Source organism: Coloeus monedula, assembly GCF_965178545.1.
Source record: "Coloeus monedula genome assembly, chromosome: 5".
Lineage (NCBI taxonomy): Eukaryota > Metazoa > Chordata > Aves > Passeriformes > Corvidae > Coloeus > Coloeus monedula.
The window spans coordinates 1,321,961-1,344,722 of record NC_138785.1 but is presented as its reverse complement, the minus strand read 5'-3'; the positions used below and the strand labels follow the sequence as shown (position 1 = coordinate 1,344,722).

Genomic DNA, 22,762 nt, shown 5'->3' with positions numbered 1-22,762 from the left:
CTTGTCCCTCTCTCTGCCCTCTCCCCCCCCCCCCCCCCAGCCACCTGTTGCTTCCTCAGACACTCCCTACATCTCCCTGGTGCTCTTTTTTTTCCAGCACCGTTTTCCCACCTGGGCACACACAGACTCACATCCCTCCCCGCACCTGGCTGCTGCTCATATTTTATTTTTCAATCCACCTTTCCTTCACGTTCGTCCTAGTCGGCCACCAAAGGGATGCTGGTGTGTCTGGTAGGCGATGGGCTTTAGCACCAGAGCCACATTTACCTGCCTTTCCCTGCTCCAGCTGCCCACAAGGATCCGTGCCACTGACACTCGGGCGCCGAAAAAAAACCCCATTACCTAAAGGAGGAGAAACAAAGGTGTCTGACACCGACGAGATGCCCGCATACTCAAATCCTCGCTGAACGCGGGGCACCCTGGATTCCCAAGTGGACTCTTCCTTCTCCCACCGCAGCGCGATGACAGCCGCGTCCTCGGCTGTAAAACCGGGGGGTAAAACCGAGGGGCAAAAAGGAGGGGTAAAACCGCGGGGATAAAACCGAGTGGTTCTTTCGGGCCGCTGCCGATGTTGCCGGCGCCCGTCCGTGAGCGCTGACACGGCCCCGCGAGTGCCCGCGCTCCCCCCGCCGCGGCCCCGGCCCCGGCACCGCCCGCCGCCGCCTCCCCGCGCCCGCCCCCGTCCCCGTCTCCTCCGCCCTGCGCGCCCCGGCCGCCGCTCCTCCTCCTCCTCTTCTTCCTCCTCCTCGCCGCCGCCGCCGCCGCTGCCGCCCGGGCCCCGCGGCTCCGTCCCCGCTGCCCGCGGGCCGCCGCCCGCATGTCGTGTGCGCCCGCCCCGCCGCGCCGCCGCCGGCCCCGCCGCCCCGCCGCGCCGCATGCAGGTGAGAGCGGGCGGGAGCGGCCCCGCCGCCATGTCGGGCCCCGCCGGCAGCGCCGCGGCCGGGCCGCGTGTGCGGGGGTGCGGGCAGAGCCCCCGCCGCGGGGAGACGGCGATCGGCCCCGCGGGGCAGCCCCGGAGGCCGCGGCGGCCGGAGCCGGAGCTGCCCGAGGGGATGCCGCGCTCGCCTCGGAGCCGCGGGTGGCGGCCGTGGGGCGAGCCGTGCTCGTGGGGCCAGTTCCGGGCATGGGGGGAAGATCGGCCGTGGGACGGATCCCGGCCGTGGCGTGAACCGTGACCGTGGGGCAAATCCCGGTCGTGGGATGAACGCGGGCCCTGGAGTGAACCCCGTGAGGTGAACCTCAGCCGTGGGACAAATCCCAGCCGTGGGACGAGCCCCAGTCCGGGGGCAAATCCCTGTCGTGGGGCAGATCCTGGCCATAGGGTGAACCCCGGCCGTGGGGCGAGTCCTGGTTGTGGGGTAAATCCCGGTCATGGGGCAAATCCCAGCCTTGGGGTGAGCCTCAGCCGCGGGACTAATAGCAGCCATGAGGTGAACCATGGCTGTAGGGTGATACTTGGCCACGGGGCGAATCCTGGCCAGGGGGCGAACGCTTGTCCCCAATCCCCTTGACGTCCCATGATGGGACCTTGGCCTGGCGCTGTGGGTGACCCCAGTATGCTGGTGAGGGTGTGTTTGCGGTGAGGCTACTTTTGGGGTTAGGATGTTTTGGGGAGACACTGGTCTCCACCTTTTCCCAGTGGTTTCCCAGTAGTCTGCAGCAGTTCCGTAGGAGGAAGATGACAGGAGTGTCACCTGCAATAAAACCTGGGCTGCCAGCCACGGCAGTGGTGCTTGCAAATGAAAGCAAACACCTAAACACTGAGTTTCTGTTACAGTCTGGGGCTCGCTTTTTAAACTGAAGTGCTCCTGGTAAATGTAGTGAAGGGCTCCGCTGCTCCCAGCCACACCACATTTTATCTGACCTTCTGGAAATCTTTAGACCAGTGGCTTTTATCGGGCCATTTTGGAAACTTTGAATAGGCTGAGTATTTGTTTTGGGGAGGTTCAACTTCTCCTGAGCTGCTGTGCTGATAAGGATTTTAGATGGCCTTGGTTAAGCAGAGAATTCTTTACAATTAAATCCATAGCAGTGCCCTCCCCTCTCTGTGATGCTCCCCCACAACCCAAAGCTAACGTAGAAGGGCAAACACCCGCCCAGAAGTCGTTCATGGTGTGTAGACATGGCTGATAATGAAAGTGATGGTAACGTGTTTATTTTTAAAGAAGAAAAAAAATAGCACATTATTCCTAACTACAGCGTGACACAACCCAGGGAATTCCTAGAAGCTCTATCCCAGTTTGGAGGGCCAGAGAGCTCTCGTGGAGGCAGAGCACAGCCTTTACCAAGATGACACTGCCAGTGATTTTATTTCTGTGTTCTCCCTGTGAAAAAGAGGGAAATTGGCCCTTCCAAACGTCCCTGTCCCGGAAGGCAGCAGCCGTGGGCACGGCCACGTGCTGGCGGTGCCTCCCAGCAGATCCCGGCTGGCGGGACACCGAGGTTTGCTCTGCACTGCCTGCGAGCACCGCAGCCTGACCTGACGTCCTGGACGGAGCCCTGCTCCCTCCGTGCGTCCCTCCCCCCTGAGTGTGGGATTTCCAGCCTGAGTTTAGCATTTTGATCCGGAGCAGACAGACAGCGTGCACTGCTGACACCTCACTGCTCTGTGCTCTGGAATAATGATCCCCATCACCAATCTGCAGGATCGTGTTGGGTCACCCAAACAGAACTTGTGTTTGAGCTCCAGCCCAGGCATTAAATCTTCTCCAGAGGTGACTGAGGGTGCCAAAAGCCCCGCTGCAGTGTGCCTTTTGGGTTTCACAGAGCAGTGGAAATTCTGCAGTGCTCTGCTGTCTGCTAAACAAATCCCGTCAAACACTTTCGTTTTTGTTCCCTTCTTACTATTAAAAGCGGGGGCTGCTCCGAGTGCTGAAGTACAGCACAATTTAATTTATTCCCTTTTATCTTTTCTTCCTACAGGGGCTCTTTCTCATTTAGTTAGTGTATTTAATTGAAGGATAAAACTCAGTGTAAATGGCCCATAGGTGTTCCTGTGCAAAGTTTGGTTTTCTCCTATCCTTGGAAGGCCAGATCCTAATGTGTCAGGGGTGAGACTCCCCATCATCAGACTGCTGGAAAAACTTACCTCGGTTGCAGCACGAAAAAGACGAAACTTTGCAGATCCACGTCAGTGGCTGCGGAGTTTCCCACCAGGTCTGCACGGCGAACTTCTGCTGGCACAGCTCTGTCTGTGCGCGCGGTGACGGAGTGTGACCCGTGACTGACAGAGCTGTGCCAGCAGAAGTCCCAGCTGCAGGAGCAGTTATCTGCAGAAGTGCACTTTTACTGATAGAGCTTGTTTTCGTTTTCTAAAGGGTGTTTTTCCCTGTCCCTGGTAGCAGTGCCGCTTCCAGGCATGTAGCCTGCTCAGCCATTTATTTGCCTGGCTGGGAAGGGAAGGGAAGGGACAGCTGCTCCGGGTGTATTTGCTGTGTGGGGCTCTCCTCTTCCCATCCAGAATCTGTAGGAGCTCCATCACATTTGCAGTGGGAAGTCTCTTGTGGAAGTAAGTGACGTTACTGCTGTTCTCTTTCCACCCAAAGGTGTTGATAAGACTTCCATTTCATGGGATAAACTGGGATTATACTGTTGTTTTCCATTAACAACCTTGGTTTTGCAAAAAGCCAGGCAGGCTTTTGACCAAGTTTAGCTTTCACACCAGTCATAGGAGAAATAAGCCAGAAAGTGATCCCAGGGTGTGTGTGTGTGGACTCTGTTAGGAGAATGAAAAGGCACCAGTGGAGAAAAATTAATTAATTTCCACACTGGTTAAGTCTCTACTTAATTTAAAACTAAACCACCAAGAATTAAAACTTACAGTTAGGTAAATCACAGCAGCCACTGGCTTTTTTGTTCGAGTCAACGTGCACAAATGGGGGAGTGTATTTCTTTTTTCTTATTAAAACCTTCCCTGGGGTTTTAAGTGATAAAATAAGGCATCAGTATCATGCACAATTTCCAAGCAAACTTTCTTGAACCACCCCCCAAAAGTTCTGCTTCTATCAGCTGTAATCTGCAGGACACTTTTGGGTTACTTGGGTTTAAAAGAGGAGATAAATCCAAATAAGTGCTTACTTGCTTGCAGTTTTTTGGAAAGAGCTTTTGGGGTGCCAAAAGGGCACTAGAGGCATGGGATGTAACCTGATTTGCGGACTACCAAGAAAGCAAAAGTAACAGCGGAGCTTAGTTTTCTGGGAGCATAAGATGGCATTTGTGAAAACTTAAAAAAAATAAGTTAAAATATATTTTAGGCATATTTAGATTCAGGAGGATTTGCTGTGGATTTAGTGCTTTAGAGCATTAAATGCTAAGCCTCTTGTAATATTTTTTTTTGTCCAGATTCTGTGGTTCTCTTGATGGCAGGCTGTAATCAAGGCTTGGGTGCTTGTTACAGTGACAGTGTGGTGTAACTTCACCTTCTGATTAATTCTTTGGGTTCCAGTGATTTGTCTGTGCAGCTTCTCCATCTCACCTGTAATGATTAAAAAAAAAAGAGAGAGGTTTCTTTATCGAGATCCTTAGGTGGTGACAGTATTTCTGGAATTCTGCTGCTCTCCTTCCCTGTCTTGTGTGCACCTTGGGGCTGTCATCAAACTTCCCACCACAAGACCACCCCAAAAAGATCAACTTGAAATAAACAGCAGTGTGTGGCAGGAAATGGCAAAAAGAACTTAATATGCACAGGATTTGCTGGATCCATTTGTGCCTTCAGATCTTGGAGCTGGATGCAGAGAGCACCGTGGAAGGCCTTTAGCTGAACATGCTGACTGGCTCTGCTGGCAGCTTAGTAAATTCACAAAAGGGCTACGTGACGCTTACCTCCGATGGCAAGGTACTGAGCCTGACTTGGGTGCTATTATGTGGGAGAAATTTCTGAGCTGAGAAGGAGAAAAAGAAATCCACACTCCCCCCAAAACAAAAAACAAACACCAAACCGAAGTTAATCTTTCTGGAATCCTGTTTAGAAGAACAGCTTCTGCAGTCTCTTGGGCATGTCCCTACAGAGGTGTAACTTTAGGAGTGTTCAGACACCACCAGAAAGCGATTTGACAGGTGATCATGGAAAATAGAATTAAAGATAGGCAGAAATGCACTGTGTGGTGTTCTACAAGGAACACATTTTATCCCTTTCAGGGGGAGATGTTAGAACAGCACTTAGAAAAATGCTCCAAGGTGAACAAAAAGCAACTCCAAGCTATTGTAGCTACAAGTCAGGTGCAGTCAGCAAGCACAGGGATTTTGGGAGCTGCACCAGACCGGGGAACAGAAGAGAAACCTGGTGGGCTGTTGGGTGTCTTGCACACGAGTAACTGAACTACAGCTTGTAACCTGTGTGTGTAGACGCAGAGCAGATAGGGTCGTGTGTGCTCAGCCCTACAGTGGCGTTTCCTGATGGGAATCATTAATGGTGTTTATGACTGCACAGCACCATTTATGCTCAGCAGTTATGTACATGTGGTGTATTGTCTTCCCCTTTCTGCTTGCTTGGTGCTTTCTCTGAGAAAGACAGAAAAAACGTGGATAAAAGGGCTGTGGGACTCCAAATGCAGATTTCCAGGATATGAAGGCTGGGGTGTAAGTGCATATTCTAAATTGAAATTAACCCTTCAGCAGAGTTTAGTTTTGGGTTCCCCCCACTTGCAGCTTGAGGGTTGGGAAACTTTAGACATGAAGAGACAAATCCTTCAGAGCACCCTGCCATCATCCCCACTGATGTGGATCTGGATTATTCCTTACCCTAAACAAAGCATGAAGGGAAACCTCTTGTGCCCTCAGCTAGGAGCAGCAGGAATTTTTATGGCTGGGAAACTACCGGAGGCAGCTCTTTTCCCGTGGGCCTTTCCCGTTCCAGAGTTCTGCACCCACCTATAGTCTCCAGAGGCTGTGTTGGGAACGGGAATGCAAAGCAAAGCGCCCGAGTAAGTGTTCTTTATCCTGGCCACCAGTCCTTCCACAATTACTGCTGCAAGTCAACAACAGCTCCCCAGACTGCTACTTCCAGCGGCCTGCAAGGAAAGATCCAATTAAACATATTACGTGCTTTTTGTAAAGGCAAAACATATTCCCGGGCTCAGGCAGCTCCGCAGGCTGCAGGAGAGGGAGGAATGTTTAGCCTTGTGTTGCTGCAGGGGGACCCTCCTCCTTGTTTTGGTGTCAAACACGTTGTTTTAGTTCATCAGCTTCCAGGAGTACAAAGAAAAATACAAAACCCATAAGCTTTTGGTCAAGCTGTTAATAATAATAATAATAGTAATAATAATCAGGGTTTGTGGATGGTGCTCAAGTTTGCCGTTTACCCTTTAGGGCAGCTGAATGAATTGCTTGGGTAGTTTTCCCCTCGCTTTTCAGGAATGCTTCCATCTGAGTGAACATCTTTGTGCCTTCTAATCACAAGTTAGTTTGGTTGGGTTTTTTTTTTCTTCCTAAGAAATCAATCTAAAGGCCCTCTGAAAAGGCTCTGGGTTTAAGCACCATCTAAAGAGAGTGTTGAAGACCTCCTTCTGCAGATTTGTAGCTCTTTTTTTTCCACACGATACTCCCAGGAAAACTGAGCAAGGGGGAAAGCAGAAAACATCCTTTGTATGCTTTGCTGGATATCACCATCCTGTGTGAGATCACAAGGAGGGTGTATGTCCCACAAAAAAATGTCCTTAATCCTGAGTCAGCCTTGACACGTGGAGAATATCCTTTGCTCTTCCCTCTTCCCCTATAGCTCAAAATTCAGTTTCTACTTATTGTGTTACATTAATTTACAACTAGCCCTGGCAGTGGGAAAGAGCTAGCACAGGATGAATGACTGCCCAGCCAAAATTTCCACTTGTGAACGCCTTTCCTCTAATCCCTTTTTGTTCTGGAAGGTTAAGAAAGCAAAAGGAAAGCAGGGCCAGATGACTTCTCACATACCAGAACAGTTCCAGGTGCCAGGAGGAGCTGGGCTCACGTTTTTTCCTCCATCCAAGTCACATCTTGCCATTGGGAGCAGGTTGATCTCCAGGAACATGTTTGTACCTGTGCAATGAGCCTCTTCCTTCTCCTCCATAGTCTGGAGCAAGAGACTGTGAAGGAGCAGTGTGCATCAGAGAAATCAGGAATGTTTTGAGTGGATAAGAGAAGCACATCTGTAAAGTATTTTGAAACCTGTGGATAGGCCAGGAAGTTTGAGACTAGGCCTGTGCTGAACTGCAAGATGTTTTTCTGCCTGCTCCAGGAACGCCCGGGTGCTTCCCCTGCAGGTAAAGGGGGAATAATTCAGTTTTTAGTCATTGGCCATTTATTTCATGGCAGCTGCAGGTCTGAGCAAAACAACCCTGGACATGGGGAGATGAGTATAACTCACAAGTATTTTCTGCTTGGAAAATTACGTGGTTGAAAACCTCAGGCTGTCAACAAGGCTTCAGCATTCCTGAATCCATACCTGCCTCTTGCACCTACCCACTGTGTCTGTGTTCTTCCTTTACTCTCCATTTCTGTACGGCAGGGGAGGTAGCACCAGGCCTTTGGACTGCATTTGTCTTCTTTAACTGCCTTTCAGAGAACTCTGTAATTAACCTCTCACATGCCAGTATGTTAAGAATACCAGAAAACCAACCTGTTTGAAAAACTACAGCAAAATTTACCAAAGGTATTCTCTGGCTTTAGGTGAAATCCCTTCGGGTGGCTGAACAGAGGAACCCACACAAGTTCAGCCTCTCTTCTGGAGCAGGGTGCCCAGAGAAGCTGTGGCTGCCCCTGGATCCCTGGAAGTGTCCAAGGCAAGGTTGGACGGGGCTTGGGGCAGCCTGGGACAGTGGAAAGTGTCCCTGCTCGTAGCTGGGAGGTGGAACTGGACAGGCTTTAAGGTGCCTTCCAACCCAAACCAGTCTGGGATTCTGTTTGGAAGTTTTAGCATGATGTAAATGCTCATGGGAAAGACTGGGATAATCAGATAGAGAAGCAGCTGAACTATCGTTCAATATTCAAATAATATGCTTTGCTCAGGCTATTAGGCAAACCTTTCTTCTTCCGAGATTAAAATGCAAAGCACATTTAAACACACCCTCTGGAGAACAGGGTTTATTCCTATAAACTGGGGGCTTTTTTAACAGATCCCTTCTCTCTTCTCCTGAGCATACAAGCCCGGCTACTTTGAGCAGTAATGCAGCATCCTGTGGCCTGTTCAAACTGAAAAGGCTCATTTATTGTGCCAGTGATTGCAAAACAGTTTCCACTATCGGTGTCTACTTTTTCCTTTGGCTTTTTTTTTCCCTTTTTTTCCTCCTTTCTTTTAAAATCTTGAGCTTTGACTCATCCAAACTTACCTGAAGTTGTACAAGGCAAGCCTTGTAACTCGAAAGCTGTTTGAATTAAGTTTTACAGTGGCAGATTTCTTTGGATTGTAGAGGGAGAGTAGCTGAAGTGTTGCTGGGCTTTGCTTATTTTGTGGTAGTGCTGGCAGTCTCCCACTGAAAAGGGAAGATGATAGCGTGGCCGTGGAAATAATCTCATTTCTTTTCTCCTAGCACAAACTTTGCTTTGAAGGATGAAAGGGTATTGATGATTCCAACTGTATCTGAAGGTTCATTGAGAAGACCTCTCCCGAGTCCCTGCAGTGTGCATGGATTCATAATTCCGGTGTAGTTTTGCTCAGGAAACAGGTCAATAGCTGACTTCTCTCCAGGTATTGATCCTGAGGAGCTGGATGAGACACGGTGTTGGCTCACAGCAGCAGCCGGAGCAGGGTCTTTCTCATTTCTCAGGCGTGACTGAATGGGTGTCGGGTCAGCCTTGATACAACAGCTCTTCCCTCAGGGCTCGGAGGGGCACTCGCACACCTCGGCACTGCAGGCTCACTCTGTTCATGCTGTTGGGAGTTCTCCGTCTCCCCAGTCCCGTGGCTGCCAAAGCAGTCCTAGGGAAGCCTCCAGCTTTAAGTTGCAGCTGTGCATGGCTGCTGCTCTTCCATGCCCACAGCCCAGGACAGTGTTTTGTCTTTATCCAGCGCTGGCTTCTTCCTTCCCCAGACTCCCAGTGACTTCAGTTCCTAATCCTTTAAGCCACTCTGCCCTGGATCTCATTAGAAACCCAGCACTCTCCAGGGGATGGAGCAGCATTGCAAATGGGTCATTTCTCTGAAACAGTGCAAGATACTTGTGTAAATAAGTAAGTGCACTGTTTAAACCAGCCCTTTGGGGGCTTCTGATGAGATTTATTTACAGGCTGGCTGCTGGAAACACTTCTTGCCCTACAGTAGCCCCTTGCATGCATTTCTGGTAAGCAAAGCCTTACTTTTTGGGAGCAGCCTGCCCTGCGTTTGCATGTAAAGCAGCCCCAGGAGCTGCTCTGGAAGAAGAAAGTGTAAAAGGCACCCGCAGACAAAGGCAGGTATCACTCAGTGATGTGGATATTCAGGAGTTGTCATGCGCACACTGAGAGGTAACAGGCTGCTTCCAACGGGGCGGGAGCTGTTCTTTTGGAGTGAGGAGTGACTCTTAACCAAGCAGAGCAATAAAAAGCAGCTATGTAACGCTGTGTAGGGTTTCCATGCAGTACATAGTTCAGCTGCTCTCGTAAGTGGGGGTGTGACATGGAGGAAAAGGAAGGGTGGAAACCTGGGTATTCTTGTGTTACCTGTGATTTAAGAAAAGACTGCTTCATTTACAGGAGATGAGGGAATGGGGGGAATAACTAGTGGGTGTATGTCAGTGGGACAATTAGCATTTCCATCAAGCAAGTGCCAGTTGGCTCTGGAATTAATCAAATAGAGCTCGTTCCCTCCCTTCCCACTCCTCCCCTTGGCTTTTGCTGTTTGCTTCTGTGACTTGCCTGTGCTCCTCTGGGCTTTTATGATCTCTGTTGAAGAGATAAGGTGGAGCCCCCTGGGATCCCAGCACCACTGAATTTACTGCAGCTAAATGGTTACCTCTTACCTTTACCTATTCCCCACTTGAATTTGCTTGTGCTCTGTGTCAGACTTACCTCAGGAATTGTTTCAGATCTCCTCAAACACTGTTTTTTATTGTTTGGGGGTTTTTTTATAGAAAAAACACGATGAGGCATTTGTATTTGATTCTCTGCTAATCTCTATCCCCAGTCAGGGTACTTGGAATAAGAATCTGGAAAGAGACAGTACCTGCCATGGCAGACTTGGGGTGCTCATTGAATTCTTGGGAGAGGCAGTGTACACAGAGGTGGTTGGACATATTCCTGCAGGAAAGCACCATGAAAAAAGCTCAGATCCACACAAAAAACCACCAAAATTCCCCATTCTCCAGTATTTTCTTGCTAGTATATACACACTAGATACTGTATGCGGGGATACAGCAAATAGTTTACCTTCAGCTAACACATCTGTACATACCCCAGTATTGGCAGGTTTCCTTAAATCCTCTTTAACATACACCCTTGAACAATCACCTGATTTTCCTCCCCCCCAGAGTACTCCAAGCCCGTTTTTGTATTTGTGGGTACTGGCTGTGCTTCTCTTCTCCTTGGGGAGGCTGAAATGGGGAGGCTTTTGTCACACTCTTCTAAAAGCAGAGCAGTGCAGACGAGCAGCCTTCCTCTGCCGCCTTTGCAGCCGCTCAGGACTGATTACAAAACACATAAATAGACATTTAGATAAACAGATAAAAATGGTGCTCTTTTCCAGCTTTCAGCCCGACTTGCCAGCGTTCAGCAACGTGTGTGTACACACGCGCACGCCCCATCAGCCAGCAGGATGGGTAATTCCTGGGAGGGATCACCATATGGAAGGGGATGGACAGTCAGCTGTGCTCAGAGGAAGGAGGAGCGACTCAGGGCTGGCTGCTGGATTGTTTCCAAAATGCTTTGGCAGTTTGACTCATCCATATAGAGAGGCTGGGGGTGAAAAAAAAAAGAGAATCACAAAGAATGTCACTGGGCTGGAGGCGAGGGTTTGGAGCTGTGCCAAACATCCATGAACACAGGGCTGCAGCAGGATGCAGGCACAGCTCTTCTCCATTTGCCCCCTCATTAGACAACTTATTTATGCATTGAGGAATGAAAGAACTTAAACAAAACATGTTATGGTCACTGTAATTTAAGAAATGCATCTTCTGCACTCCTTGGGGAAGGGACTGTGTGTCTACAACCCAGAAGTTCCTGTTGTTTGTTGCCCAAAAAACATTTCTTCATATTAAAAGCTTCTGCTGCAACCCAATAGCTCAGCCTTTCCTCTTTGACACTCCTCACACCTTCAGTAGTGTTCCATTATTCCTTTTCTTCCCACAGGCTTTAAAAGATAGTCAGCATGCCCCATACACAAAAAACCCAGCAAATATAACAGCACAAAAGCCCAAAAGTCCAAGGAAAAGGCAGACACAGACCTACCGCTGGAAGCACATTACCTGTCCCTGGCTCTTTTTATATGCTCCTCAGAGAGCTACTTAGGCTCACCCAGGACCACACCTAGGGTTCCAGCTGAGTAATCCTGCTCTGCCAGGCATCTCTGGGTTTTTGGGGATGGACTCTAGGAACCCCCAGAGCTTAAATATTGTTCTCACTAATGCACTGATGTTCCCATCTTCAGGTTTTCTTTAATTTACACAAAATGGCGAAGAGATTTTGTGTTTAATTGACACAAAATCAGGGTCACCCTATTTAAGTTTACAGAATTGGATCTGTAGCGGAGAGCAAGTTGTAGTAGCTTCAAAAGTTTTCCAAGGAGAGCCTTTCGGAGAAAAGCCTGCAAAAATTTGCACTGATGTGCATCCAGTTTTGGGGTTAACGGATTCAGGGAACTCAGTGTAGTTCCCAGAAGACTGAGCAAAAACAGGTTGAGATTTCTGTGTATTGTTTTAGTTCCAGGACAAGCAGAGTGGGAGATGGGAACAGGAGGAATTGGGAACCCAGGCAGAATTCATTTTTTGCCTAAGAAAAAAATGACACATGGTGACTTTTAAGTCTTGCTCAATGTTGCTGTGATGCAAAAGGAGAAAAAAAAGGTGCATTTGATTTAGGTTTGTTTTCCCCTTTCTGTAACTGTGGCAATGACACTGCTGCCTGTTTGACTCACCACTATTTCAAAGCAATATTAAAGTGACTAACAGCTGAAAAATGTGTGCGTCCTTTGCCTCCCAGCTCAGGGCTCACTTCTCTGGAAGGCCCCTGACGGCCACACTTTGCTCTACGTTGGCAGAGCACTTCTCTTAATGAGCCATGTTTCAGCATCGGGTGCCCTGCCAAGGAGCAATCCTGGAGCTTTCAGATGGTGTCAGGGGTCAGTGGTCACCTGTGGGCTGGTGTGGATGGGTAGGGGATGGCTCAGGTGGTCTCACCACAGTAGTTTTAAGGACTTCATCACAGAGCACTCCCCCAAATCCTGGGTTTTGGACAGCAAAGTTTGCTGTGTCTTGGATCCAGTTGTGGTAGAGGTATTGATCAGTTTAAGATAAAACAGATTAAACAGTGAGGCAGGCAGAATAGGGTTCCTGTGGCCTGGCAGGGACCGTGAGGAGTCTGTTCAAGTGCTCCCCACTTTCACACAGGCACTTGAAGAGTGAAGATAAATCCAGCAAAACCCAAGCACCAGAGATTTGGCACTCCCAAAGCACAGCCTGTTTGTGTGTGGGGGAAAGGCCGTTCCTGATTTTGGGGGTCTGGAACGAGGGTGGAAGGATTTCAGGTCTAATCCCTTGTCCTTAAGTAACTGTTTTCCTTCGTGGCCCCGTGCCAGGCAGTGTGAGCGCAGAATCCTCTTACGCCGTAGCTCTGCTCGCTGTGTGACTTCACCTGGAAATAACAGGGGGCTATAATTAGATGTAGGGCTCGCATTTGCCCCTGGAATTTGCTTGGGCGTTCATCAGGGAAGGAAGCAGCAGCCCTGTAACTGAGACCCTTGGCAGGGGACGGCCCTTGCAGCTCCTGCTCCTGTGCCGTGCCGGAACGCTGCTCTGGCTGTTGGCGTCAGCTGGAAATGCTGCAGGACTTGACCCTCATAAAGGGAAAGCAGACTCTTTGGTTAGTTGGACTTGCTGAACAAAATCCTCAGCTTGTTACCTTGAATTCGAGTTACAGTTGTTTGAAGAGCTTCACAGCTACGGCCGCCAGCTGTAGGAGAGATGTCTGTGTGAGGGAAGAGCTGCATCCTGTGGAGCAGCTGTGGATTTGGATAAAATCAAGGCTCGTGGATTTTGGGGAGTGTGTCTGGGGAGGAAGAGACCAGCAAACAGCAAAGTCAGCTAACCTCGTGTTTTTAAGTCACACACAGTCCTGCTCAGCACAACAGCCGAGGGAAGCACAGAATAAAATTGCTCCCTGTGTTCCCTGAAAAGTGGATGGTTTTTGAATGGGACATCAGAGCTCCCTTCTGACAGTCAGGACAATTGGATGAATTTGGTGTGCACAGGCTCATCCTTAGGCATCTGATACTCACATTTTGCACTGGGCTGGAGCCCTTTGTGCCCCTGAACAGCTAAATGGGAACTTTACCTGAGCTCCTTTTATGGCTCCTGGGCCATTAGGAATACAAAGGGCTTGACTGATCCAGAGCATGAAAAAGCACAAAACACAAAAGCTGGATAGTTAGTGGGAAAATGGAGCTAATTCCCCCTCAGACTGCAATTTCAAGCCTTGTTTAAGTGGAGTGGAGAAGTGGGATCTTGTATGTTGAAAATAAGAGCCTTCCCTTCAATCCTTGGTTCCTTGTGCAAGCTACAGGAGGGAGCAGTCTGTGCGCTTTTGCCGGGAGCAGCGGAACGCTCTGATCTTGTCTGCAGGTTCTGCAGCAGCAAGCACACAGCAAGCAACTCCGTGGGTTATGGGGGGTAAACTGGGAAACCAGCAGGTGACTGCAGAAACCCCAACTTCCTAGGAAGAAGTGCTCTTTTCCATCCTGGAATCCTGCCCAGGTGTGAGCACCTGCTAGGCTCAGCGGGCTGATGGCAGCCCGATACTGTGCATCAACTCTGGGACGTGTTGTTGCGGGGTGTCCCTGGGGAAGGCGAGCTCATGGCGGGATAGAAACGAAGGAATGCTGTCAAGTAACAGTTGTGATGGTCTTTCAGACTAACAGGGATGCCAAAGGAAAAATATGATCCTCCAGATCCTCGCAGAATTTACACCATCATGTCAGCGGAAGAGGTGGCCAATGGGAAGAAGTCGCACTGGGCTGAATTAGAGATCTCGGGTGAGTTGGTTGGAGTTTAAGTTCCCATAGTTGGTGCCCCAGACCACTCCAGATCCAGTTCGTGTCTGGTGGTTCCAGAGTGAAGAGGTGGTTCCTTGCTTCCCTCTTTCAGGGAGAGTGCGGAGCTTAAGTACGTCGCTGTGGTCGCTGACACACCTGACTGCTCTGCACCTCAATGACAACAACCTTACTCGCATTCCACCTGATATTGCCAAGCTTCACAATCTGGTTTACCTGGATCTGTCATCCAACAAACTCAGAAGTTTACCAGCAGAACTAGGAAACATGGTGTCTCTCAGGTGAGGGGAATTATTCTGGTTAACTCCCCCAAAAAATCTCTATCGTGGGATCGGGGCCGAGAGTTTCGGTTTGTTTTCTGTGCTTGTATTTCAAATGATCCTGAAAAATTCCAGGTTGGTGCAGAGCTTCGGTCACAGTAACTGCTTTGGGGTTCACCGGGCTTTTTTTTCTGATCATTGATACATCACTGTTTTCATCCCTGGTTTCATCTTGGGTTTTGTGCCTTTTTTCCCCCCTAATAAATGTATTTCAGTCATGCTTTGACATGGGAAGATACAGCATATCTCCCCATAATAAAATTCAGGGTGAGAAGTGTTCTCTTTGAGGACAGGCAGCGTACAGCACCTTAGGAGTTGCTTTCTGCAGTGATACTCACTCAGAGTGTTTTTGCATTTGCTGCAGGGAATTGCTTTTAAATAACAATCTGTTACGGGTTTTGCCTTATGAACTTGGACGGCTCTTCCAGCTGCAAACCCTGGGTTTGAAAGGTGAGCTCTTTCCACTTCCATATTCCTACAAGTTCTCTGGAGTCGTGAGGGGGGGCTGGGCTCAAAACCTCCCTCTATTACCTCAAGGTTTTCTTACAGGTTATTTTAAGCGTTAAGTTTGTTGCAAAAATGACCAGGCAGTCGGGAAAACAATGCTTCTCTTTCTTCGTGCTGCTAAACTTCCTTAGGAGCCTGTTTGAAATCTCCAGACAGGGAAATAAACCCTTGAACCTGCAGAGTTAATTTGTCTATTCTCATTCTGGGAGATTTTCTTTGGGTGGAAAGCCTCAAGAAAGGCAGGCAGCTGATCCCCCCGCTGTTGTTTTGTGCTGTTGGCAGGCAATCCTTTATCCCAAGATATTCTCAGCCTCTACCAGGATCCAGACGGAACCCGAAAGCTACTGAACTACATGCTTGACAATCTAGCAGGTACAGTCCTACGGATCTGGTGGGCAAAAAGGGTTTAAAAATAGGATTTGCTGCTGAAACAAGAGTCTGGACCACTGGAGGGGAGAGCATTTCCTCACTGCTTTAGTGCTTTTGTCAGGTGGCTGCAATCATCCCAAAAAACACCCTCACACACAGTGGAAGAGGCTGATGCGTACTGTCTAAGCTTTTGCCACGTTACAGCCAGATGTTCTCTCTGTTCTGTTTGAAACCCTTCAATTACCAACCAAGGGCACAGTCTGCCTTGCTGAAGCCATTTTGGTTCTCCCCACCAGAAATAATCATTGAAATGCAAGCAGAATGTCAAATTTAGCTCAAGAAACACCAAAGCCATTAAGAACATCCACTACCTGACTTCAGTCCTGCTTTGTGGTTCTGTAACTGAGCCTTCTGCTTTGCCACTCAATGTCTCCCAAGTTAAGGCACTGCAGGAATGGGATGAGGTTCTTGGAAAAGGGATGGCTGAACCATGCGAGGATTTACCCCCCCTTCTTCAGCAGATTATTCAATGTGCAGGAGTATTTTGGTGGCACTTCTAAATCTGAAAACAAGAGACAAAAATAGTCATGAATCTTACAAATCACAATGTTTCCCTTACTAGAGCCACTCCATTAAATGATTTTTGCCTCCCCTGAAGACTCGGGGAGCTGGGGATGCAAAATACATTACTGTTCAGTCATCACTTTGACTTAGAATTTGTAACTTACAAACAGAAACCCTGAATTAATCACTGCTTTAATTTTTTTTTGTAGTTCATCCAGAGCAGCTGCCTCCAAGGCCATGGATTACTTTAAAAGAACGAGACCAAATTCTGCCCTCAGGTAAATCTGTGGTTCTTTTCCCTGTGTTCACGAGATGACACACTGGGAAAATTGTCTTGGGCTTCATTTTCCTGGACCAGAGTGAAAATAGCAATTTCACTAGCGTTCGCTGGCACGAGAAAAATTAACATACAGCTGTGCTGTAAATACCATTTTTGTCATTTGAACGGGATGCTGGGCGTTTCTTTTCCGTGTTGGGCTTTGTCGTAGCTCTTCCAGCCACTCTTTGCCCAAGTCAAAGAGTATCCAGAGGCTGATAACCTTTCCCTTTGTCTCTGTCCTTGCAGCTTCATTTACAGTTATGTGTTACAATGTGTTGTGTGATAAATATGCCACCCGGCAGCTCTATGGCTACTGCCCATCTTGGGCACTCAATTGGGAGTACAGGAAAAAGGGAATCATGGAAGAAATTGTCAACTGTGATGCAGATATCATTAGTCTTCAGGTAATTAAAAATAACTGCATTTTCCATCAGAAAGCATGAACCTCCACCTTTAGGGTTAAGTGTTCCCTTGAGAGCACCATAGTCACCTGCTCGATAGCAAATTCCAGGTCTTCCCAATACAAGCTGTGTATCCATATTCCAGTGTCAAAAATATTAGGTGTAGTCCACTGCTATTCAAGACATACCTGTCACTTTGCCTTTGGGAGGGATTCCAGGAAATCCAGGAATGCACATCAGTTCCCAGCGGGCCATCAGTCTAGGAAGTGCCACAGATTGTGCAGACAGCAGCTTTTCTGACTGCAAGCCAGGGCAGGCACAAGGAAGTGAAGTTTCCTTCACTTCTTTAGCCTGAGGTGTTTGTGTTCAATTCCAGGAAGTGGAAACGGAGCAATACTTCACCCTTTTCCTGCCAGCCTTGAAAGAACGGGGATACGACGGCTTCTTTTCTCCAAAGTCACGTGCCAAAATCATGTCCGAGCAGGAGAAAAAGCATGTGGACGGCTGCGCGATATTCTTCAAAACGGAAAAGTAAGGGGCAGCAGCGGCTTTTAAAATTACACTAAAACCTCACAACAGCTTCCAGTAATTAGGGGGGAGTTTCCCAAAGCCTGAGCCGCCTCCCAGAGTTCTCACTGCTTCCAGAAACAAAAATGCAGCTCTCGGGTGGTGTCTAGAAGCAGCTCGAGTGGTTTGGAAGAGAGGGTGCCTGTGGGAGCAGACAGGGATGGTTTTCAGACAGGGGCGCTGCCACGGGGGCTGTGGGTCACAGCCGCTCACTGGGGTTCTCTCGCCGTTGCCCCAGGTTCACGCTGGTGCAGAAGCACACGGTGGAGTTCAACCAGGTGGCCATGGCCAACTCGGAGGGCTCGGAAGCCATGTTGAACAGAGTGATGACCAAGGACAACATCGGAGTCGCCGTGGTGTTGGAGGTGCACAAGGAATTATTTGGAGCAAGTGAGTGCCGCCGTGGTGTCGTCACTGCTACTCAGCTCCACGGAAAGGCAGGAGTTATTCGTAGGTTCCAACATGCTGTTCGTGTTGGTGGTGCAGCCAAATCCAGCCCATCGGTGCCTGAGACAGGCACAGATGTCGTGATTTCCTGGCCTGGTTTTGCTCGCAGCAAGATGCCCAGCATTTGCTTTTCTCCTTTCAAGCTTTTATCCCTGCTTGCTTACTCGGCTGGATTCTGCTCGAGCAGCTCAGCTTTCCCAAGGTCACTGTGTTTACACGCATTTGTTCTTACCAGTAGTTATCAATAATGTTCAGCTTCTGTTTTCCACTCTTTTCCTCTCCTTGATTGACTCCTTCCATCCTCCCCCAGGGATTAGATGTCAGTGCTAATGTACTGATGTGGAAGGAGGAGATTATCGGGTATCTTTTCCTGCCTCTTGATTGACTGACTGTCACATTTTCGTTAAGTTTGATCAGATGCAGCAGACAGTTCCAGCACAGGTAAAGTTGCCACCCTGCTCTGTCTGCATGCCTGGGGCTCTGATGGCTTCAAAGGAGGAGAAATTCCAGGGCTGGAAGGAGCTTCCTGGGCCATTCTGTAGGCATTTCAACAGGTTTAAGCAATGAAAACACACCCATCTGCTGGTGTGTCTGACCCTGAGCCTTGAGGAGCTACACCCTGAGCACAAACAAGCGGGAACCCGCTGCATTCACAGAACTTTTCACTGCTAAAATTGTTTATCCAGGTATGAAATCGCTTCACGTGGACAAACAGCTGCTCATCGTGGCCAATGCCCACATGCACTGGGACCCCGAATACTCAGATGTAAAACTCATTCAGACCATGATGTTCGTCTCAGAGCTGAAAAACATCCTGGAGAAAGCCTCAAGCAGGCCCAGTAGCCCGACAGCAGATCCCAACTCTATCCCTCTGGTGCTGTGTGCGGATCTCAACTCACTGCCTGATTCAGGTGAGACTGGTTTTGGCTTAGTTTTTAACCTACCTTCTTAGACCACTGGAGTCCACTTTTTCCTCTGAAGGCAATGGGGCTACTTTACACTCCCTGGGGAGGTACGGATGAAAGCTTTCCTAGGAACAGCTGCCTTTGGAAATCTGGTTGAAGAGACTGCGAGTCCTCCGGTTGAGTCGCCTGCTTTTTGCGCTCAGCTGGACGCTGCAGGAGAGCTGGTTGCACCTTCAAAAGTGTAGGAAAGCACAGTTAGATCTTAAATAAATCATTAAATAAATACCTGTGCCTAAAGCAGCAATAAGAAGTAGGAAAGATGTGAGTTCCTGATGAAGACTTTCTGAGGAGAGGGGTTTGCTTTGCTAACTCTGATCTCGTGGCATGTCTTTGTGGTGTTCTGGTTTTTAACATTCCCAGGCCAAAGTTGCCTTTCAAAGCAACTCCCTGAACCCTTCCTCTTGGCAACAGGTGTGGTGGAATACCTGAGCAATGGCATAGTAGCTGACAACCACAAGGACTTCAAGGAGCTGCGCTACAACGAGTGTCTCATGAACTTCAGCGGCAACGGGAAGAACGGAGCCTCGGAGGGCAGGATCACGCACGGCTTCCAGCTCAAGAGCGCCTACGAGAACAACCTGATGCCTTACACCAATTACACTTTTGACTTCAAAGTAAGCACCGATCTCCGGGACACAGCGGGCACTGCTGTGTTAATTCCCTGACCTTGGCTGCCCCTGGTTTAAGGAGGATTGATGCAGGGTGTGCCCTAGCTCAACCCCAGCACGGTGCCTCCGGCCGGGCGGGCAGGGCCCTGCCCTCACCGCGCTGTCTCCCCCTCTCTCCGCAGGGTGTGATTGACTACATTTTCTACTCCAACACTCACATGAACGTGCTCGGAGTCCTGGGGCCTTTGGACCCTCAGTGGCTGGTGGACAACAACATCACGGGGTGCCCGCACCCGCACATCCCCTCCGACCACTTCTCCCTGTTGACGCAGCTGGAGCTCCACCCGCCGCTGCTGCCCCTGGTGAACGGGGTGCACCTGCCCTCCCGCAGGTAGTGCAGCCCCGCCGGGCGGGCTCGCACCTGTTCTCACGGACCTGTACACTTGTAAATCCCACTGTCTAGGAGTGAAGTATGGCCAACCTTAAGCTGCTTCTTCAAGCTCCTTTCCTTCTGTGTTTGATATGAGATTTTGCACATTTTGGTGCATATTGGTATCATTTGGCACTAGGGCTGGAACCAAAGTATTATTCCCCTTTCCAGGTTTTTAATTTAATTTTTGTTTGGTTTTGGTTTTGTTTTTTTTTTTTTAATTTTAAACTGGCTTTTTTTTTTTTTCAGTAGGAAGCTGCACTTCTAAATGGACAAAAGAGATTTAAAAACTTGCATTTAACATATTTCAAGGTAATACTTTTTTCCAGAATGCGGCAAAATGAGCCAACCTTTTAGGAGAAAGAAAAACAAACCTAGAGATGCTTGTTTTGTAGGAAGAATATTAGAAATACTGTTTGTTTGAATCCAAAATGGAGACTGAACTCTGCATCCAACATAAATTTTGCACATTAGCAAAGCACTTAATACCTGACTATAAATGATTGACAGCGTGGCCCTGCCCCTCATCTCAATACTATCAGAAAACCAAAGATAGCCATATATCTGTGATCAAATTCGAGCTCTAAATTCTCCTGATTCCAATTTGTTTCGGAGCTGTTGTCGGTCAGGGCTGAAGTAAAAAGCTGCTGGTTCCTTCCCAAATGTTAATGCTCTTTGGATGTGTTGGAAATCCTTGTTTTCTTTCCTTTTAATGCTCTGGGTGGCCAGTTCAAAACCTTGTGCCTCAAGAGGCATTAAACATGATGCAATTTTCTGAAAAAAAACCTGTTCGGCTGCTTAATGTTTAAAAAAAAAAGGCACAGTGATAGGAAAAGGTCGTGTCTGTGTTTTTAAGTTTTTCTTTATTCTGCTTTTTTGCTGCTATAAGATTTTCTTGAATTTCTATTTGAAACTTTTCATGCACTTTACTGTTTCTAGTCTCCAAATGTGATATTTTTAATAAATGAAAAACATTTTCCATGATGTGAATGAAATTTTTAAGCAGATTGATAAGCCTATATTTATGTCTCATTCGTATACTTCAAAAAAAGTCCAATTTGAATTGTGAAATTAGTTTTAAATACTAAAGAGCCATCTTCTGTCTTGCAAAACTGCCAAGTCAGGCTGTTCCTCTTTAATTAAACATTTCCTTTGTCATTTTATACATAGGAAATTTTCCATGGGGGGAAAAAAAAAAAAATCAATTGGACTTAGAGGAGAAACTATTCCCTGACTCTGACTGGGGGCCAGGGAGGGGGTGGAGTGCGCCAGAAGACAAAAATGGGTTCAGCAAAGTGACAACTCCCTTGGAAAAGAAGAGCCTAAAAAATGGGGGCGTCATCTATGGTCTGGGATCAATTGGAAGCAATGGGAGCTGGGGGAAATTCCTGTGCAGCACTTGCTTTGTGCAAAACCAGAACAAAACAGGAAAAAAAAAAAAGCCCATCCAGAGATGGATTTTCCTCTGGGTGCAGGTATCTCTGCTGGAATATACCTCAGCGTTCCCCACCTGGCCATAGCACATGGATTGGAGAGCACTGGAAAGTAGAATAGCATGAAAAACTTAATTTTGTGGACATTACCTTTCTGTATTCAGCTGCTGTATGTTTTTTGGGGAGGGGGGATGCTCTGCTCCAGAGGCGTGCTCTAACCTGCTCCTCCTGTTCGTCCACGCACGGTGATCCCAACGTGAGCAGTGTTTCCTAACCATACTTCACTCCCAGTATTTTTTGAGCTGTTTGTATAAAATGGAACTTCCAATTCACCCGTGATTGTCTATGAACTGCAGAGGAGGCCATTTAGTAATAAAAATAAAAACCCAGCACCAACGTTTTGTAATATGGGGGTGGGAGAGGATGGGGACAGAAAAACCCAACCCCTGGCAAACGTTGTGAGCTGCTCCAGTTGGATTTTCCTTTGGTTTCTAGCGATGGAAGCGTTCCGTTGCGGGAAGGTGTTCCGTTGGATTTTCTCTGCTGCACTTCCCAACGCTCGTCACGCCGTGCGGTTTTTAACACAAAAATGTTATTTTAACAGACATTGCACAAAAAAAAGAGTCTTGTTTATGTTTCAGTCAATGCACATGTTTACCTGCCTCTCCTGTGTGGCTTCCTCCTGTTCTCCTCCTGGTTTTCCCTTCCCAGCAGGAGCAGTGAGGGGATGGTGCTTTTTTTCCCAGCCTCAGGTCCCAGCACATTGCAGGCAACACCTGGAAAAAAGGCTCCCAGCCCTTCCCTGCTCCTCACTGCCTCCATTTACTTTCCAAAACAAGGTGCCTGGTGTCCACTCCCAAGCGACAGCACTGCCTAAAGCCAGCAGAGAAAACAAAATCCAACACCCTTCTACAAGCAACTTTTTAAAACTCAATCTGGTGAAATCTGTCCGATACGGGGTTTTGTTTGTGTATATATATATACATATATATATATATATAAAAAAAAGAGAATTTTGTACAATGTAGCTGAGTATTTTTGCTTCCTTCTTTCCCTGTAAGGAGCCTGAACCGTACACAAGTTTGGTCACACTCCCTCCCTTTCAGCCTTCGGTGTTCCAAGGTGACACAGATCCCAAGAGAACCTTGTGGGAACCACTCACATCTTAATCCTCTCTGCCAAGCATCAGCCAAGAACTCACTTTAATTACAAACAACTTTAGGTGGAGATCATAAGCCTCTAGATCCAGGTATGGCACCCAACCCCTCCCTGTGGTAATAGTGAAGGTGAGAGTGATCCCTGTGCTGGGGCTCATCCATCCTCTTTGGAGGCTCCCACACCATCTCACAGTGGTTACTCTGAGAGCTCAGGGGTTTTTTAAGTCCGATTTCTTTCTTGTGCGTTGCCTTTGCACCCGGGAGGTCCCGTCCTTGAAAAGATGGAAGTGCATGTGGAGCAGGGCAGCTGCAGTGTCACTCCCGGGTATGCTTACACTACAGTTTTAGGGGGATTTACGCCCTGGTTCATGGGAATAGCTGCTTTGCTTTAAATTTGAGAGTGTGCTGAGCTCTGGTGTGAGGAAATGCTGCTTGCCCTGGACCCTCAAGCAGCTGGGGAAAGGGAGGTCATCAACCCCTGAACTGCTACATTTTTCCTGCCTTTAAAAAGTAGTTTTTAAAAATTTAA

At 48.3% G+C, this 22,762-nt stretch overlaps 1 protein-coding gene across 3 annotated transcripts; it reads left to right on the top strand.

Annotated features, from left to right (window-relative positions):
* Positions 1 to 771: 771 nt before the first annotated feature.
* On the top strand, positions 772 to 21,965 carry CNOT6L (CCR4-NOT transcription complex subunit 6 like). Of its 3 annotated transcripts, XM_082282674.1 has the most exons (14): positions 772 to 881; positions 14,007 to 14,128; positions 14,241 to 14,427; positions 14,831 to 14,916; positions 15,256 to 15,345; positions 16,116 to 16,184; positions 16,472 to 16,629; positions 17,003 to 17,157; positions 17,432 to 17,583; positions 18,327 to 18,551; positions 19,017 to 19,219; positions 19,396 to 19,604; positions 19,893 to 19,955; positions 21,916 to 21,965. In XM_082282674.1, exons 2-13 carry the CDS (start codon positions 14,017 to 14,019, stop codon positions 19,909 to 19,911), a joined length of 1,665 nt encoding a protein of 554 aa, XP_082138800.1. In that variant the 5' UTR covers positions 772 to 881; positions 14,007 to 14,016; the 3' UTR covers positions 19,912 to 19,955; positions 21,916 to 21,965. The 3 variants fall into 3 exon arrangements, with proteins under 3 accessions (XP_082138800.1, XP_082138801.1, XP_082138799.1); XM_082282675.1 differs by lacking the exon at positions 21,916 to 21,965 and having other exon boundaries at positions 19,896 to 20,627; XM_082282673.1 differs by lacking the exon at positions 21,916 to 21,965 and having other exon boundaries at positions 19,893 to 20,627.
* Positions 21,966 to 22,762: the final 797 nt, after the last annotated feature.